The sequence below is a fragment of the Rhineura floridana genome, chromosome 3 (assembly GCF_030035675.1).
Source record: "Rhineura floridana isolate rRhiFlo1 chromosome 3, rRhiFlo1.hap2, whole genome shotgun sequence".
Taxonomy (NCBI): Eukaryota; Metazoa; Chordata; class Lepidosauria; order Squamata; family Rhineuridae; genus Rhineura; species Rhineura floridana.
Genome location: NC_084482.1, coordinates 123,907,284 through 123,927,861, shown reverse-complemented (window position 1 = coordinate 123,927,861; position 20,578 = coordinate 123,907,284). Strand labels below are relative to the sequence as shown.

At 42.9% G+C, this 20,578-nt stretch overlaps 1 protein-coding gene across 8 annotated transcripts in view; it reads right to left on the bottom strand.

Moving 5' to 3' along the window:
* DAG1 (dystroglycan 1) overlaps positions 1-17,609 on the bottom strand; it is a 113,809-nt gene extending 96,200 nt beyond the window's left edge. For 3 of the 8 annotated variants that reach the window (XM_061617713.1, XM_061617711.1, XM_061617719.1), the window contains exon 1: positions 16,969-17,381. Coding sequence is in view for 1 of the 8 variants with exons in the window: in XM_061617719.1 (XP_061473703.1) it covers positions 16,969-16,971 (3 nt within the window). In the remaining 7 variants the exon portion in view is untranslated. The other 5 variants (XM_061617714.1, XM_061617712.1, XM_061617716.1 and 2 more) reach the window with 4 other exon arrangements.
* Between the last annotated feature and the right edge of the window lie 2,969 nt (positions 17,610-20,578).

Below are 20,578 nucleotides of genomic sequence, written 5' to 3'. Positions count from 1 at the left end.
GAAGTCTGTACATCCAGTCCTGTGACAACTAAGGTCTGAGAAGTGACACAAAAAGCAACAGCTGGAAGAGAATTGATCTGTCAAGGTCATTTCATCTGTTATGGTTGAGCTATGCAATGAGTGTTGCCTAGCAATCCCTGCTAACACCATTTTTGAAACATTTTTAGGATAAATTAGATTCAAAAGTTAAATTACACAGATTATAGCTCGTCAAGTGAATAGTATATCATAAAGTAGAGAATCAAGTGGTAGGAAGCACTGTTTAAGTCATCAAGGTAAAAAGTTGACTTACCATGTTCAAAGTGTTCTAGTTTGCAGTTTCTAATTATGGAAAAAATAAAACATCTTAGATGAACATTCTTGAAAAAACTGAATCAGATCGCAAGTAGATCCAGTGATTACGCAGCTGGACAGCCACCTGTCGGGTATGCTTTAATCTGGATTCCTGCACTGAGCAGGAGGTTGGACTCAATGGCCTTATAGGCCCCTTCCAACTCTATGATTCTACTTGAATACTAGAAGGGTCTGGCAAAGAATATTTTTTGTTAAGCCCTTCAGAGTCTTGCAGCAGGTCTTCAAGAAAGTTTCAGTCTAGCAGAAGAGTAACTTTCAGAGTCACGGTAATAAGGCTAATTCCTTTCCAGCTAGTGGGTGGAAAGGGGCGGAGGGGTGGGGGAGGACTGTAAATGGAACAATTGTTTGCCTATGAATGTGCTTTGCAAATCAGTTCACATTGCTTCAAAGCCACAAGACATTAGCCTAATTGTAAACACTTTGATCTGATCCTCATCCTCTTCTCAAGTTTTCATCACCTCAATTAGGACATGGTGCCTCAAAAGTGCAAATCTTTCACTGACCACTGTGGCCTCTCTACATTTTCTTCCTAGATATGAGCCATTAAAATTTAAAGTTGCTAAGATGCATTCAGATCTACTAATGTGTCTGGGCTCAGCCCCAGAAATCCAAGCCACCAACTAATGAGGCTAACAAGACTTAAGAACCATTATTTAAAGAAGTACTTGAGCAGTCTGTCAAATTAGCTGACTTTCCAGGAAAGACAGAAACAGACCCAGACCAGTCCTGTTCAGCACTAAAGAGAATCTCATTTTTTTTCCTTTTATTACACAGATGAGTTTACTATATTTGCACCCTACCCTTCGTTCTGAAAGCTCAGGGTGGCAGACTTTGAATTACTCTATTTTAGCCTCAACAATCCTACAAGGTAGGTTAGCCTGAGAGACAGTGATTTACTCACAGCCTCCCAGTGAGCTTCAGGACTGAGCTAAGATTTGAAGCTGCACCCTGCACCTCCATGTCCGAAACACCATCTACCCTAACCAAGTCCAAGTTTCATCCAGAAGGCAGTCCAAAAGAACAAGCAAATCAACATAAATTTGAGAAGCCAGTTTAAGCTGGACTTAAATTTCTTCAAAATTCTTCCTTCTGATCACACAGCACTCCATCCTGTTTCATAGAAGAAATTATTTGTTCTCTGTCAAGTCCTTCAAATACTAAAGTAATCACTTGGATCGACTAATCATTGATTTTTCATGCTCAGACTCTTGAGTCATCTATTTATCAACCCAAGATACAAATTAGTAGAGTCATGAATTTTGAGGGAAAAAACTTTAATATTAATTCTTGGCAGGCTGTTTCTTTAGGTCATGCATCTGGGACTAAATGCTTTGCTAGGGGCTAGAAACAGACAGAAGAAATTCTACAGGGTTTGAGTGATGAAACAAGTCATCAAGGTTATAATACAGCAGCAAGGATGTCAAATGCTGCTTCTGAACTTATTACATGTGGCATTTCTAGAAAGAATAAGTACAGGTCAGGCTAACAAGAATGCTGTTCAAGATTGTCAACTCTGTTCAGAAAGACAAGATACCAAACCAACAAAAGCAAAGTATCAACCAGTAGGATAGCAAGAATAAAAATTTGTCTGTGGAGAGAAACTGAAAGAGCTGCTAATGAAGTTTAAACTAACAAAGGCTAATGCACTGTGTTTTAGATGGGTTAACCGCAGTGAGAAATGTTTAGATTACAGACTACTCTGGGTTCAAACGCGAATAGCTTAAAATGATCCATCAACATTCCAGCTGTAGATGTGAAGGAAGTTTTGAAGAATCAAGAGATATATCATCCTGAATGGTCTCCATTTGTCTTGGGGGCAAAGTTTATAATGGATCAAAATAAGTGGAAACATGTTATGACTTTTTAATATAAAGCCAGTTAGGCCAACTGGAACAACATATCCCAGATCTTCAATTTTCTCAAGGTAGAAGTCACCTGATATGACAGAATACATATTAGGTAAACTTAACTTGTGCTAGAATGAAATTTCTCAGAAAAGCCAGGTTGAGAGGGTCCCTAAATAAACCTCTCACGAAAAAGAAACTTACTTGAGCAATTCAGATTGCTTTACTAAACTTTTCTGAGTAACAGAGATACTTATAGTTTAATATATAGTATTCATCTCTTCTCTTTGCTTCTGGCTAGTTCATTTTGTACCTTGAACCCTACGGAAAGGCTACTAATTGACAACTAGCCTTATTCTAGTTTAGCATACAGCTAATAATAAAGTTGTACATCAATTACTTTTACGCTCCAACTTCTAAGTCCAGATTTAGCCCTTCTAAAGGCGTACAGTTTCAGAACACATGTGGGGGTAGCACATTTGAATATTTCCTCACATCAAAAACAAGTTAAGGAGAAAATTAAGCTAGAAGTTTTCCCCAAAATACTAGCTTTTTAAACCAGGAAGCTCCACCATGAGAGAATTATTCAAACGTGCACTCCTCCATACAGTCTGAAGTAATACACTTCAAGGCAGACTATATTCATTGTGAGAATATCAAATTCAGAAGTTACATGTATCAGGTATTGATCATTTCAATGCACATTAAATTAAGAAGGGCTAAAATTAAGAAGGCTTTGGTGGGAACAAAGCCCAATTGCTTAACACTAAAATACTCTAATCTGTCCTGTAGTAACACAGAAAAGAAGCAAAGTAAGAAGAACACCAACAAACATACAAAAATGTAATTCTCCATCTTTGGAGATGACAGGTGTTACCACCACTCCCCATATGCTCAGAGGCACATGTTACCAAATTCTTCCAAGCTACACAGGAAGTGGATTGGACTGTGAAAGACCAATCCAAATTGTGTTTGCATTTTGACCGATTTGCAGGGCAGTACAGTATCTCAGAGAGAGGTCAAGTCTCCTGCTTCCCTGGTACATTCATTATAGCTGCCCGATTTCCCAGCTTTTTAAAGTTTGATAAAAATATCTGTTCACTATAGGTACATTCTTAAACCGCCAGGTTTTTTTTGCCTATTAGTGAATTTCTGTGCTTTTTAGTCCAAGAGTAGGAAATGGGATCCTGTGCAAGTCTGCTGAGAATGGATTGATCATTTGCATGCTTATTGAATTCAGTGAGATTTACTCCCCTGCAATCATGCTTAGGATGGGTGAAACTGACCACGGGGATGGGGAGGGGAGGAAGGGAGAGGGCAGCAGGCAGGAGGGGGGCAAGGAGGGTAGGTTTGATCATTTGCATGCTTATTGAGTTCAGTGAGACTTACTCCCATGCAATCATGCTTAGGATTGGTAAAACTGACCATGGGGAGGGAAGCCTGGAGTAAGCAGGGGAGGAGGAAGGAAGAGGGGAGAGGACGAAGAAGGGAGGAGGAAGGGAGAGGAGAGGGGAAGGAGGGGAAAGGCAGGTCTGATCATTTGCATGCATATTGGGTTCAATGGGATTTACTCCTGTGCAATCATGACTAGGATAGGTAAAACTGACCATGGGGGAGGGGAGAATAGAGAGAAGGAAGAAGGGGGAGAGGGGAGCACAAGGAGTGGGAGGGGGAAGGGAGGGGAAGGGGTGAAGGGAGGGGTGATGGAAGGGGGAGGGAAGGGGCAAAAGGGAGGTGATGGGAGGGTAGGTTTGATAATTTGCATACTTATTGAGTTCAATGCGATCCACTCCCACGCAATTATGCTTGAAAATGAAAGTCTTCATGTTGATTCCAACTTATGGCGACCCTATGAATAGGGTTTTCATGGTAAGCGGTATTCAGAGGTGGTTTACCACTGCCTTCCTCTAAGGCTGAGAGGCAGTGACTGGTCCAAGGTCACTCAGTGAACTTCATGGCTGTGTGGGGATTCGAACCCTGGTGTCCCAGGTCGTAGTCCTATGATAGGTAAAACTGACCATGGGGGATGGGTAGGAGGGGGGGGAAGGAGGGGATTGGAAGGGGATGGGTAGTGGAAGGAGGGGGGAAGGAAGGGAGGGGGGAAGGAAGGGAGGGGGGGAGGAAGGCGGGGGGGAAGGAAGGCGGGGGGGGAGGAAGGCGGGGGGGGAGGAAGGCGGGGGGGAGGAAGGCGGGGGGGAGGAAGGCGGGGGGGAGGAAGGCGGGGGGGAGGAAGGCGGGGGGGAGGAAGGCGGGGGGGAGGAAGGCGGGGGGGAGGAAGGCGGGGGGAAGGAAGGCGGGGGGAAGGAAGGCGGGGGGAAGGAAGGCGGGGGGAAGGAAGGCGGGGGGAAGGAAGGCGGGGGGAAGGAAGGCGGGGGGAAGGAAGGCGGGGGGAAGGAAGGCGGGGGGAAGGAAGGCGGGGGGAAGGAAGGCGGGGGGAAGGAAGGCGGGGGGAAGGAAGGCGGGGGGAAGGAAGGCGGGGGGGAAGGGGCAAGAGGGAGGGGGAGAGGGAGGGAGGGCAGGTTTGATCATTTGCATGCTTTTTGAGTTCAGTGGGATTTACTTCTGTGCAATCATGCTTAGGAATGGTGAAACAGACCTGGGGGAGGGGAGGGGAGGGGCAAGGAGGAGAGGAAAGGGGAGGAGATTAGGTGGGTGGGCACTGGGCAGAGGGGAAGCCCTTTTCCTTTCCAAAAGGAAAACATTGTGAACAATATCATTCTTTTTCAGGGTTTCCCCCACCTTTTTATTCTACAGCAGGCACATGTAGCTTCCCACTCAAATTTAAGCCAAAGCTGTCCCTGGCCACATCCACACCAGACTGTTATTTCACTTTAGGTAGTCATGGCTTCTCCCAAAGAATCCTGGGAAGTGTAGTTAGTGAAGGGTGCTGAGAGTTGCTAGAAGATGCCGTTCCACTCACAAAGCTTCAATCAAAGCGGCTGACTGTTAAACCACTCTGGCCACTGGCACTCTGTCAGGGGAACAGAAGTCTCCTCTCAGCAACCTTCACAAACTACACTTCCCAGGATTCTCTGGGGGAAGCCATGACTGTCTCGTGTGAAATATAAGTCTGGTGTGGGTGTGGCCCCGATTAGGCAAGCCAAGCAGCTGGGAGTCTGGCTTTGAGAACACTGACAGTTGGTTCTTACTGAGCATGCCTGACATTATCATTTTCAAGCCAAAATTTCTTAAATTAAAAAGCAGCCAGGCATTTTTTTTTAACTTTTAAACTGCAGAAGATGAAGGTCAGAGTATGGGGCAAGGTCAGTAATAGGATTACAGGTACTCTTTGAACATGGCTGATTTTTAATTAATTTCAACAGATTATGAGAACTCTGACAGAAAAAAGTCCCAAAGAGGCCTGGATTTCCTCTCTCTTTTTACACTTTGAACTCTCAATTCTCTCTGTTTTGTGTATCACCATGAAAATTTAGAGGGTTGTTAAGCAAACGTTTCTGAGTTCAGGACTATCTGTTTTGTAAGGTTTTGTTTTGAAATGAGTTTATGGGAAGGATCAGAATGGCATGGGGGTATTTTCAATTTAACATTGCAGAATGCCAAATATACATGCTGTCTATAGTATACAGCCACTCTTGTGGCTGTATAATTCAGGCATAATTACCCTGCATCTGTGTTTGAGATGTGGGGTCCCACTTACTCCTTCCACTAACCTTTCCATGTCCAGCAGAAAGGTATGAAGGTATGCAAGTGTGTTTGCTTGAACACAAAAGGCTCCCTGCAAACAGGAGCCCTGTGTGATCAGGGTTTCCAACTGCAGGGAGGCTTATAAGTGTGTTCATGCAAACATGTTTACAAGCCCACTTCACATCTTGCCACTGAACATGACAAGGTTGGGGTAGAGGGAACAGCACACAAAATCCTGCATCTCCCAGATTACAGATTAGGAATTCACTTTGAGGTACCCCAAACTGGCTCACTAGAGAACAGCTGGTGTGAGAAGTATAACTGGATGCAGGATGGTAATCTTGAACAGGCCAGCTAGTATTATGAAAAGATTAATACAAACTGACTTTGCAATCTTCTTGTTCTGACAGTTGGCAGTACCATCTTAACTAGTTGACTCCACTTTGGCCTGTCCCAAACTATCTTTCAAAACATAAAATCATCTCTTTGTAAAAAAAAATTAAAAAACCTGCTATTATTACCTTAGACTCACATATTTAGCTACTATTAAAAGAAACTATTAAATATCATGGAAGACTAACTTTCCTGGTTCAAACATTCAGAGCCAGCAGTGAAGACAGCAGAAAATGCAAGACATCCGACATGAATCCAAGCCAAGCCCACTGCAATATGTCACATGACATTCCATTCTAAGTACAACTGCATTAGGATGCAGATATACTTCCTATAGCTTAGGGGTTTTTTTTAAAAAAAAGTCTTCTCTACGGAAAATTTTATTGATCTATGCAAGTCTTAGAAATATAAGATAGGAAAATTTAAGATCTGCGTTCTGCAACAGAACTCTAGAGACTGAGGCTGGGAAAGGATTAACCAGCTTTGACCTGTCCTATTTCAGGATGTCTACTTAAAATATTTTCCTGAACAAAGTGACTAAACAAAGATGTTTCATCCCAAAATCCAATAGGAAATTGCTAATATAAATATAAATTGCTAATATCTGCTGGGGGGGGCTCCCTCAGTTGCCAGCAGCGCGGCTTCTTTCCAAAAGCCCATTCAGATGTTTTATGCTGAGAGCACAGAACTACAACAACTATTCATTCTGCTTCTTCCGTTCTAGATTCCCAAGCCTCATCCCCCCTCTAATGCAGTAGCTTAGGGTCAGGTAGAGTAAACTTTCTCTTCCAGCAGTATATTACAGATGGAAGTAGCATGCATATGGACGTTTGCAAATAGCCCAGGAGACCACTGACAAAACCCAGATACAGCACTACATCCTACCAAGTTGGTGTTTGCATAGGATTCTGTCTTATAAGACACTCAAACTTGGAATATCCTCCCAAAGAATCTTCACTGTATATGGCATTATTTCAGCAGATATGTATGGCACTGTGGACATCTCTCTCACTTGTAAGGACAATCTCTCAGCCAACTGAATTCCCAGAAAGACCTGGGAGGAAGGTGAGAAGTTATTCTTTTTTAGACAGGTTCTACCCTGATTGCAGAAGCTAAGGGGCTGAACAGGTACATGCTCTGCATGTAGAATGACAACCAGTTCACTGAGAACTGATTTATATCCATTTGAAAACTGGTTTTGAACTTTTGGCATGGCTCACTTTTGTTAATTCCATGCAACAATTCTTTTGCTCAATGAATGAAGTTTTGAAGTTTCATTGTAGGCTACAAAGATTATATATTCAAATACAATGATTCCAACATAAACTGATTTTCTACAGCAATGTCCCCAAAGCAGCTTATAATAAATGTAATAGGATCTTAACACATTTAAAAATAAAAAACAATCCCTTAAAAACAATTAAAATGCAATAAAAAAGCCAGAACAATCTCAAGTTCAAGAACCAAACACATAACCAAAAAGATCAATTTCCATCTGTCAAACCTCAGGAGAATAGGCCTGGCAGATCTCCCCAGGGAGGAAGTTCCACTTCACAGACATCACTACTGAAAGAGATCTATTCACAGCAAAATCTACTCATGAATGACACTGGTGGCACTTGAAACAGAATATCACTAGCTGATTTTTAATTCATGGAAAAGGAAGGGCATGCAAGGGAGAAGATATCCTCTAAAGTAGCCCACTTTCAGGCCTTTTAAGGGTTTTTTAAAAATCACACATAGAAGTTGAAGTTATCTTTGCAAACAAACTGGAGCAAAGATTAGCAACAACTGGAGTTGTACTGTGTGGCTTACCCCAGAGTTACTAACTAAGCTAGCACATTCTGGATCACTGACAGGAGTCTTACATGCAGCACATTTCTAAATTAAAATTCAAATATAATACCTTTGAATAGTAAGTGCTGCATATTCTGACTGTAGTCACTTTAACAAAGTTTATGGAGTAAGCCCTTGCAGTTCTTCTCAAAAATCCTCAGAGGATTCCAAATATTTCAACTTTCTAGCAGAGCTTTCCAAACTGGCATGCCAATCTATATTTAGGATACTACAGTGGAACAACCAATATTAAGAGTAAGCAATTCAGTACGTTTGGACTAATCGGAATATGCCCACAGTGTTGCAACATTTAGAAACCAAAAGACAAAGTGGAGATGGAAGGAACACTGTAAATCTAAGGAGACAAATTAAGTACACAAGAACAGATTTCCGCAACAAGCACCATGCCCAGCCAAAGAGTTACAGTGCTACAAGGGATTCAAGACTAAAGTTGTACAAGGGATTCAAGACTACTAAAGTTGTTTTCTGCTGTGCCCAAGTGAAAGAATACAGGAACCTGGAAACGGGGAAGGGGACATGTCTTAGACATCAGTGCTTATCCATGCATGGAACTCAGTTCAGAAACTCTGGGAAAGTGCATAAGCAAGAAGAGCCCTGGCTTATACCAGACCCATCCTCTTCTAGGAAAGTCATGTACTCCCAGCAGGGTCACCCATGGCAGTAAGGTCAAGGGAGAGGAACCAGACAAAAAACGATCCAAGAATGTCCTCAACGGCAGAACAGGTGGAGGATAACAATGTGTGTTACAACGGCTGTGAAGGCGGATGAAGGCTGCAGCAGATAAAAGACTTCCAATTGTCGTGGTACCCATGCCATTGGATCAAAGCCTTTTTCTGTCAAGATTGTGTGTTGATCGTGGTGCGCCAATCTCCCCACGTAAAACAAAATCACGCACAGGCGTCTTCCATAACAAAACTCCCACGGAAAGACTTCCTTTTGAAGACAATCTTACTCGGTCATGAGTGATCGCCAAGCCTCTTCTAGCATAACATTAAAGATACAGATTCACATTTGTGTGAAAAAGGAGGAGGAAGCAGACCCAGCAGGACTGCTGAGGTAGGAGCCCTACCTTGTTACAGTGCCACCTGTTATATCCATGCTCTCCTTCTGCCCAGTGGGGGGGGGTAACGCAACACGAGGACCCTGTTCTATGGAAAAAACCCTTCCACATTAAGCACAAGGGATCTGTTCAATTCTTACAAGATTACAGTGATATATGTATAACAGAGCACTACATAAGATTTAAAAACTGCACATTCAAGGCAATGGGTGAAGCGCAATTGTACTCACGGAAGATTCAACAGATGCCTCCATTAATGGAAGAGGAAGAGATGCACTCTGCCAATTTCTCCTTCCACCACCTCTCTCCACCCTGTTATGGATGGTCCCCAACTCTGTAGCCAATTTTGAAGGGGGCACTGGGGCTATTGGCAAAAACCACCTCCTCTCTTTGCCTGTTAGCTGGAGACATCCTCTGGTTCAAAAGTCCTTCTGTAAGTGTAAGGGTACCAACTGAATCCCACCCTGTATGCATATGATATTACATTGAGGATAGCAGAAATCCTATATCCAAGCTAATTAATTGTTCTCAATATTTCTGAATTCAGAGTATTCTTCCAATCCTATACATCACTGGCATGTACAAGTTTTCTAATGACCTGACCTTTGAGACTGCAACCTAAGTTGTATGAACAGCACTGCATTAAGTGACACTAGGAAAAATTAACTACTTTGAAAGCTGTAACAGCAGGTTTTAAAAACTGAAGTCTGTTGGGGTTTCTTTGCAAAATCCTTTGGGAGGAGGGATTTTATCATTACAGAAGATCTTGAATATCATATGTGTTAGACAACCTTTCATGTTGAGTTAGGAGCATCCTATCAGCTCCACCTATAATTAACATTACTGGTTTCACATACTTTTGTTATGATATTCCATCACTAATAAACAGCTATAAGTAATCTCTCTAATCACTTAGACAGAATCCTGACTGCTTAATGACATCTTGTCACTCCATAGCATCACACCTAACACAGGAGATGTGACTAAAGAGTTAATTGTTTCCCAATTCCTAATTACAAAGAAACCAACAATCCATTCACTCTTCAAAAAGCAAGTTACTTCTTTGACAATCCGATTTATTTATTTACTCCATTTTCTGAGTTGCCAAATAACTGGTATTCTCTGGCCAGCTTATTATTAAAATAATTTTGAGAATGCCAAAGCTAACCGCTGCCAGAAAAGATATTTTTAAAGATCACTTCTATATGTACTTGTACGTGCAAACACAGCTGCTGTAAGGCCCTTGCACAACAACCCTGTGAGAACAGTAATTACCTATTTCACTTACCAGAGGGATAATCTACCTGTGGCCCTCCAGATGTTCTTGGACTCAAACTCCCATCAGTCTCAGCCATCAGTGCTAATGGTCAGGGATGATGGAAATTGTCCTCCAACAACATCCAAAGAGCCAGGGATTCCTCATCTCTGTGTTAAAGGATTAACATCTGACACCGAAGCTAGTCTATTAGATCCAGTTTGTTCATATTACACTGGTTTTCATATTTAATTTGGACAGAACATTTTCATAGTTTTTGAATAACTGCTGTCATCAGAGATGGGATACTGAACCAGAGAAACCATTACTCAGAGTTGATCTGGCAGTTCACTACCTTAGTAACTTAATTACAACAATGCACAACATGCAATTAATTAAATGATTCCAAATATGGAGATATTTATAAGATTCGCTACTGAACAAAACAATGAACTTTTCATTGTCAAGTTGCTCAAAAGAACTGGTAACTTGACAACAAATGAAACTTCTAGTACAAAAGCTACAAATATGAAACAAAAGGGCACTGGATCAGGCACTTTCAGATATCCACAAGCAGGGTATAAAGAGAGGTTGCCCTGGTGATCTTTATCTGGAGATTGTTAAGGGAAATGCTTTGCTGATCTTGCTGGACCAGTCAGCAACTTGTAATACCATGGAGCACAATTTTTTGCTACATCCCAAAACATCTGGCTTGTGTTTCAGGAAAAGCCCTACAGGGCATTTGATCTGTTTTATCCAATAAAAGTGAGAGATTGCTCACTGATGAAGCTATGTTAGCTCTCTCAGAGTTATGTGGGGTTCCACAGGACTCTTGTCAATTATGCTGTTTAATGTGTATTTGAAGCTATGGCAGATTTGCCATAGCTTTGCCGTTGAGTGTCATCAATACCCTAACGTCACCTACTTATATATAGCTCAACATTAATATAGCATCCAGGAACAGATCTCCAGTCGGAACCAGTGTCTGGATGCTACGGTTAAATGGACATGGGAGAACAGGTTAAATATGAATCAAGTCAACATGACAGAAAATGGCCACACTTTAAGAGAGATTGGCCTGCCTGTGATTAATAGGTTTTCTGTATTCTGCTGATATTAAAAGACTAAGGGTATTCCTGGATCTTGTCCTGCTTTTTGAGAAGCAGGAAGAGCAGCCACCAGAAATCTACTGTAATGCACTTTACATGGGGTTCCTCAGCTAGTGCAGAATGCTGCTGCACCAACCTTCTGAGAGGTGCTGGAAAACAGTCATATTCAATCCTGTTCTGCATCAGTTGCAGTGGTTAGCAAGTTTGGCCTTTGGGACTCGTCCCAAGCCAGACCCCTTACCTTCCCCCCTGCCCCCCCACTCTACATCCTCCTTGAGTGCTTTTGCCTGGCTGGAACGTGTCCTCGAACTGTGATAATGCCTTTGCCTTGCCTAGACGGAGAGATGTGTATGTGCAGAAACCTCTGACTTTTGCATGGCTGAAATATAGCCAGCCCAGCTCTAAAGTCTTGCACAACCTACATTCACATACCTCAAGGACCACTACTCCGCTGAGGTCCAGTCAACAGGCTTTATTGCCGGTAGTGTCTTTGTGGCAAGTTACAACAGCAACAACGCGGGGTGCAGGGCTTTCATTTCAAACTGTTGAATATCCTACCACCTAAAGGTTAGGACATGTCCCTCTTTGCTTTATTTTCATAAGGGAAGCAAGACATATTTCTCTAGCATTTGGTTTTTGGTTGAAGCCTTTCTGTAGCTTCAGGTTTGATTACTGGGTTTTGTCCTTTTTTATTTTATTTGTATTGTTGATTAGTGGTTGTAAACAGCTTCGAGCAACCAGAAAAGACCTTGATAATTTCTATCCAAATGCTTGTTGACATTACCTAAGAACTCCATGAGTCCCCTTTACATAAGCCGTATTGATTAGTTCTCACCTAGGCTTGTTTTATGTGTTTTAACAATGCAAACTTCTGTAATACTTTTCACCAAATTACTTTAGATTAATGGGCATAAATTTCCTGCCTTATTGCATGGTTCCTTTAAGAAAAACTATGGGTGCTCCAAAGGAGTATGAAGTCACAGTCCCATCAGGTCAAGGGTTATCACTAGCACAATGGGACTTTCCCCATGTGCCCCCTAAATCTGTTCTAGAGCTTCCCCTTAACCCTCCAGAGCAGATTTAGGGACGGCACAAGGCAGGAGCAGGGAAGTCCTGCTGAGCTACAGTAATCCTTATGCTGACAAGAAATGTGAAGCCCCCCCCCAAAAAAAAACTGGGGGGGGGGTTCTCCCTTATTTTTCCAGCTTTTTTCTGGGCCTTCACATCTCTAGTGCTGATGGGACATGTTAGCTAGATACCACCCTATGCTATCTTCCTCTGGTGAGATGGTGGGTTTTTGTAGCAAACTCCAAATTTTTAAAAGACATTTGTTTTTAAAAAAATTAGGTATATGCCATCCCAACTCAGCTAATTTTTGTTAGCATATCCTAGAACTTCATGTCTTCTCGCCATTGTCTGACAGTCCCCTCAAAGATCAAACATTTTAATTGCTTATTTAAAAAAACACAACACAGATTATGCAGTCCAAGACATTTAGAAAGCTTTAAATCTCCATTTTATCAGCCACATACCGGTTATGAAACAAAACTCCTCAACATTCAGAAATTATATTCTTACACTGAAGTACTTCAGTAATCCCACCACAGTTTGGTATCATAGTAGTTATCAAAACTACTTTTTGTCTTCACACAGTATTTTTGAAAAGCCCCCACTTGGGATATATGCCTTATGATCAACAGTTTGTCACAGAGTGAAATCTTGAACTGAATTTAGTAATCCCAGTAATTCTAATGAGACCTTCATAGAACAATGATACTCAAACTACACCAGAACCTCCCTGATCACATACTAGGAGGTCATGGGAAAAGTGAAAAAGCAGGGCCTCACATGTATTGATGTTTAAACTGCTAAGCTCAAAGAAGTGCCAATCAAGTTTGCAATTAATAAGGAGACTTATGAAAGCTAAGGCTTCTCTCCCATGTCAAGAGTTTACTGAAACAAGGCCAGAATATTTAGCATCAAGAATGTATTCTTCACACTGATGCCAGAGGTTCCACCACACTATTTAAACAAAAGGTTAACTGCAGGAAGCAAATGTAAGAAAACTGGAGGGAAATATGGAATGGAAGCATCTACATATATGTGAAAGGCTCACAAATTAAAATCCCACATAAATAGGAAGGTCACCTGTACTGCTGTGCTGTCTCAAATTTCATTGATCCAGAATGATCTAGAGTTTCAGAGCCATCTTCTCAACACTTAAGTTGCTTGCACACAGTGTTTTGCAGGTAATCAGCATGCTAAATCAGAAAAAAGATTAGCAATGCACACAGGGACTATGCTGATCACTCTCTAGTTGAAGTAGCACAACGTATTTCAAACCTTTAAAGAGGGAAAGTATGCATTTTTCAGATTTAGAATTGGAGGTGTCCTGTGCTTTACACTTGCAAAGTTTTACTTTTAGACAGCATACAAGAATTGCTCCACCCTTTGTGTTTCAGGGTATGCATCCTGTGTATGCAACAGGCAGCCTCCTTTGAAGGCAGGTAATGTGGCTGCATCTCTGAACTGGGGAGCAACTAAATACCCTACTTACAACTTATGCAGAGACAGCATAAAATTATCCACCTCCAGTTTGGAAAGCGATACATACAGGGCAGGAAAGGTGATATATACAGAGCAAAAGATTATGCAGAGAGGCAGCAGGAAGCCTCCACTGTGGGTGGATACTTTGGACTCAGGAGCCTTTATTTAACTAATTTATCATGGCATATTTGCAACACACTAGTGTGCTTCGACATCATTTAATAATTAGCAAACTAGCATAAATCAGTGTGTGGATAATAGCTACTGTACTATCACATATCTTGTCAAAAGGTACTTCTCTCTCTCATACCCCAATATGGTTTTGACCCTTCAGACGCCAATAGGCTAGCATCCTCAATCACTGACAGTGCACCTTATCCAGAAGAGAGAAGCCCCACTTAACCTGCACACCATGTACTACTTGGGAGTTAGTCACTACATGCAACAACAGTGGCATGTCTTACATTAGTCCTTACTATACTCAGTCCCTGGTGCACTATGGAAGCTCTCTTTTCTTCAGAAGAAGGGAACACATTTCCACAGATTAAATTTCCCCCAAACGGTGATCAGGTTCAGGTCTGTAGAACACAAAGGTAAGGAAGTCCCTGTTTTTCAACCAACAGCAGCAAACCAGAAGGCACCCACTCTGATTGCTAAAGGACTAGAGTCCATGAAAGGTTATGCCCTAATAAATCCATTAGTCTTTGAGGTGCCACAACACTCACTTTTGCTGCAACATATTAGTGTGGCTCCCCCTATGGAAATTTACTTAGAATTAAGGTTTGATAGGACTGATAATTACTATTTTTAACAGCACTGAACGGAAACGTCACTGTCAAAGGTTCCATTCAGGAAACATCACATGGTCTAGTACATCTTTAGTTTGTCATAAAATCAACAATTTTTTGTTGTCCCAAAGAGTATTGAGCACCCATATCTGTTTAGCTAGCAGACACTTAGTCATCAAGTCTAAAAAGTCATAAATGTCTTCAACCCAAACATCTTAGTAGATGAACTCCTGTGTCATACTTCTATCCGAAAACCAGCAAGTGACATATGAATTGAAGTGGAAGTTGTTGCAATGTTACTTCCCACTATGAAGTATTGGGTGGAAGGGGGAGGGAACAACAGGAGAAATTAATGCCGCTCTCTCTCATAGAGCCAAGATTTTGTTTTAGAAATCCATGTAAAAACACAAAGCATGTTGAAGACAGAGCCATTCCAGAGTCTTGAAACAGCAGTTTTGTTACTGAAAAAGCAAGCTTCAGTTATACCTTTTGGTGATACTACTTTCTAGGCAGAAATTATCTTGCTGGCAAAAATGCATACAACTCCTAAATGTTCTGGTTAGGTGGATGGCAAAGCTATCTTTTCTAGAAAACCCTACCTTACCTTCAATTGGTCAAGCTACCTGAACAAGCATTTTTGAAAGAACTTGTTATTCTACATATATAGTAGCTATTACTATCCTATCATGTTTTCAGTATTATTTAAATTTGTTAACGGTATACACCGATTCCCAGCTCAGCTAATGTCGGGAATTATTTCCACAAGACTCCAATCCATGAGACACACGGAACACCAAATGAGTGCCCTACACTAACCGAACACATCCAATTCCTGCTTCAGTGCACATTGGTCCCCTGACCATGAACACAGCTATCAAAATTATTGGGCAATCAGGATAGAGTAAGGAAAAAAGGATCCAACGTTGTCTAGTGTCACTACTGCATTTCCAATTGTGCACTACAACACCAGACCAGTAAAGCTGCTGTTTGAACACGCCCTTACACGTCGCTTCTAAATATACTGAGCTTTTTTATAAATTGTACTGAATGCCTGTACTGGATTAAGCTTTTGGAATGCAGTGCTCATTCTGCATGTGGTAGAACAGCCAGCAATTACTGGTATCATGACGGCATTACCTACAAGAATAATGGTTCCAAGGCATCACTTTACAAGTCAATAGAACCTCTGGTGAATAAATTGATTTTTAACAAACTTGCATTTAACCTGTTCAGTGTCAATGATTCCTGCAGGCCTAGCTCTCCAAGATACAGACACAAAAGCAGCCCCAGCAAGTAAACATGTGCCTATAGGGGGGCAAGGTCTCCTACTTAGTAGTTATAAAGTTTCTAGTATTTCCAGCTGTAGAAATTAGCCACGCAGTCCAGACCGCAGGAACAGTATGGAATTACTGTTAGTGCCCTACCTTACAAGGATTACAGAGCGTGTATATGGAACACTTTAGATCTGAAGTAGCATGCTATTATTGTGAATAGACGCAAGTAATTCTACTAACTGCTAGTTTCTTCTGAACCAGGGAACTGTGGATACGGATTTAGGGCCTTGAAAACTAGCATTACTAAGTTATATTGCACATAAAAAGGAGAACCATACAAAGATGCTAATATAGCCCGATCCTTCTGAGACTCAGTGTAACGATAATATGAAAAAAGAACTACTGACAAACATTTAGCCTAGGCCTAAAGTAGCTTGCTGTTCCAACACCAACCAACAAAAAACTCATTCCTCAGCATGGCAGGCAACTACAGAGGGTTTTAGGAGAAGGGGCCTGCAACTCTCCCAAAACGGCAATGGCAGAACAACAATCTTCTTCAGGAAACTCATTCTCCACACATTAAGGATGGACCAGTGTCCCAGTCTCAAGTACATCAAGGGTGCCCCGAGGCCACCAGTTCCTACCGCCTAGCAATTCACAGATCCTTTAACTGCATGCTAATACAACCGACCCTACCTGCCGCGGACCTCAGTGCCACACACACACATGTACACACACCAGTGCTCCAAGCGCCACAACCGCCAATTGCACCTGCTCAGCCGGTATCACACGTCCACCTGCATTCTAGTCGGTATCGGATCTCTTCTCTCCCCCCCCCTTACCATCAGGCGCTCCTCGGGAAGGGAGGACAGTGGCCCAGGCCTAAGGTGAGATGCCCCTACACGATAATTGTGGAGGACCAATGGAGGAGGAAGACGAAGAGAGGAGATTCGGAGCGCGGGAAGAGAGTGGCAGGATCCGTGGGGAAGGAAGGAAGGAGTTTCAAAGCCACCAGGCGGTCCAGCTCAAGACAGAGCATTGGGGAGGCCTCTGGGTTCCCCGAATCCCTGGCCTAACGAGGGCCCAGTGCCGGTGCTGGCTGCCGTCGCCCCCACAAAGCTTCCCTGGCGTCAGGGCTCACCTACTGCTGCGTGCGCGCGCGCGCGCTCGTTTACCACCCACCAACCCCCACGAAGTCCCTCCGAGGAGGCCGCTCCCTCCCGGGACTCGCCGCCGGCACAGTGACCGACAGAGGGGGCGACCGAGCAAACACGACAGCGCGCGACACGTACCTGGGGGAGGGGCGGCGCACAGGAGCTTAGCAACCGCCGGCACGAGCGCGCCGCAACCAATCACAAAGCCTTCCCCGGGCAGAGCCGCAGCACAGCGGAGCTCGGCAAAGTCTGCCCGTTTGGCTCGCGGCAGCCCAACCCAACCCGCGGGCCCCGCCTCACGCTCACCAGCTGCCCCCATCCAACTGCAGGACACGCCCTCTCGCAAAATAGAACACACCCCCTTCGTACAGAAACGGGCACACTCTTCCCTGGCCACACCCTCAGGACTCTACATATCACGGCCCCCAAATCAAAGGCCGAGACCACGCCTACCATCTGACTTCTTATTGGGCAAAAGGAAGAGAATTCCAGCTCCTCGTTTCCCGATTGGCCTGTCCTGAAAATTCTTGTGGGAGGGGAAAAGTTCAGGCAGCATGCCTTGCCCTACCTGTAAACTCCGCCCAACACTTCTTATTTCGTCTCAGGGACGAAGGCTGAAGAGTGCGGAGTGCGATTCTCCATCCCTAAAACATAAACAATCAGCTAGCACTTGTTTTGTGAAATAATTGGTACTAGGGTCAAATCAGTTTAGAAGCCATGAAACTTAATGCTAGAGCTGCAATTACCAGCAATGGTAATTCAGTGAAGAGAAACGCGGTCTGCACGCTCTCGGAAATATTTTCATCAGCAACCTAAACGCTATAGAAAAAGACAGACTCAGAACACATACAAAGCAAAAGCAATAATTAAAATATGAATGTTGACTGTATTAAGATTATTGAAGTCTGGTGTCCTAAGGGTCGATTTAGATAGTGCAACCTATTCTGAAGGCTCAGTCAGGATGAGTAACGGTAACAAACAGCAACAATACAAGTTCTCCAAACATCTTTGCAGGTCATCTGTTGGGAGATCCAAAGGGCAGGCCACACTGATAGGCTTTACAACAATCCCAAAGAGTTTTCAAACCTGGACATAAATAAGTTTGCAGTAGGATGGGAGCAGCACAAGTGAATGTCTCTTTTTGCTCTTGCTGTTTGAAGCTGACACACAGATGGCATTGTTAAAGGGGGCCTTGGAGATCATAATGGGGTATGTGGAGAAGCCAGTCTCATAATGGGTTGTGTAGAGGTAATTTATATGTCATTTTGGTCTTTGTAGATTAGAGCTGTTACCTTGAATTGTACTGGGAAGAGAAAGGGGAACCAATGAAGAAAAAACATTGACATAAATGTGCTTATAGTGGCCCATCTCTGTTAGGAGCTGGGCCTCTGCATTTTGCAAAAGCTGAAGCTTCCTGACAGCTTCTAAATCTGCTCCACATAGAGTATCATGTTAGTCTTGTCTTGAGAAAACAGAGGCATGAATTATACTTCCAGGAGTTGCTGGAAGGCATCCCTGGTCCGGTAATGACCAGTGTGGTCAAGCAGAGCCACAAAGCCACCCTCCCAACCCCATTGCCACTGCAGTCTACCTTGATGGGGCAGGGAGGCTATAAGCTCAGGGCTGTGTAGGCAGACTGGTGGAGCAAATGTGGCACTCCTGCCAATGTGCCCACAGAGCCCAACTTTGCTGCCTCCCTGTATCCTCTCCAGGTTGGCTGCAGTGACGCCAGTGATGGAAGGTCAGATGTGCCCCCACACACAAGCTGCTATCGTTCTGGCCACTGCTACATCCTGGGGTTCCAGCTGTAGTGGTAGACCCTGAAGCACTCTAAGGATGTAAACTTGAGTGATGGAGGGAGCAAACCCCTTCTGATAGGAGTCCCAGTCTCTCCTAAGTTATATGGCCTACTGACCTGACCCATGCCCCACCCTCTCTCAAATCTAGCTGTGGGGAAGATGAGAAGGAGGTGATACACTGCCACTCATTCATATTGGAAGATGAAGCATTGTGCTTGGAGTCATCCCTTACCAGCCTGAGCATAGTTGGTCCAGTTTCAACCAACAGGGATTCCAATGGTTCCTCCATACTAACATACCCCAAACCCATCATTTACAGATTTATAATATTTTTACCCTGCTCTTCCCACAGCTGACAATAAATTTAGCAAATAAAATAGCCTAATGGGATTGAGCTGGATGTACTCTCAGCCCTGTGATTCTATGATTTAAGACGAGTCTGCAAAAGAGGAGTACTACTGAAATGAATTAATCTGCTATAGATTAACACTCTGAAACTCAACACAGTCTTCTGCTGATGCTCAACATGTATTTTCTCCACGTCGTTCTTCTTTCAGCGATGGTGCTGCCGCCAGCTTCATTTTCTGAAGTTTCGCTGCCTTCAGAGAGGCTCCTATTGGCAGTTATGCACAGAGTATGTGCTGCTTAAGAAGACTGATGTTCTGCAGACTAGTGAGAAGTAGGGAAGAAGAGTCAGGGCTGCTGTTGAATCTCTTAAGAAGTGGGCTGCGACATCAGGACCATTCTCCTTCCTTTCTTCAGTCACTGGGCTTGTCAATTAAGAGAGAAGGACTATGTAATTTAAAATTTTAAGAGTGTGCATTGAAAAACAGTTGACTCAGTACATATTCAGAATACCTTGTCTTATTTTGGATCAAATGTATGTACATATTTAAAGTTCTGGACTGATTTGTATCAGTTTTCAGCACAACTGTTTTTGATTGCAACTTCAGTTCTGGATCTGATTTATACCTCTTTTACCTTGAAGAAAAACATCCCAGATAAAAAGTCACAAATATCTTCAAAGGTATCTTCCCAAATGCACTGTCAGTCTTTCTTCCCATGCAATACTTCCATTCTCATTTAAAGTTACCTTCTGCCTGTAGGTAGTATAATTAATGTCAGTCCAATATAGTTATATGGACAATAGACTTAACTACTGAACACAATAATTAATTTCTTGAAGGGATCACGAAGAAGTAACTGCTGGCGCATGTGCAGAGTTCTTCAAGATTACTTACTGTAAGGTTCTAAATATATAACCTTAAAGCCAGGTATAAGAATGTATACAAAGGAACAACAGATGCAGAACATGGTATGCCCTGGGAAGATGCAACTGAAATAGAATTTGGCGATCAAGTTAGATGCACAGGTCTAAAGTCATGTGCACAGTTAGAACGCATTCCAAAGCCCTGGCCAGCAGCAGCAGAGTGGGAATGGAACAGCATAGTTACTACCACATCCATAGTCCCACTGTTAATTATGGCCATGGCAGTAGG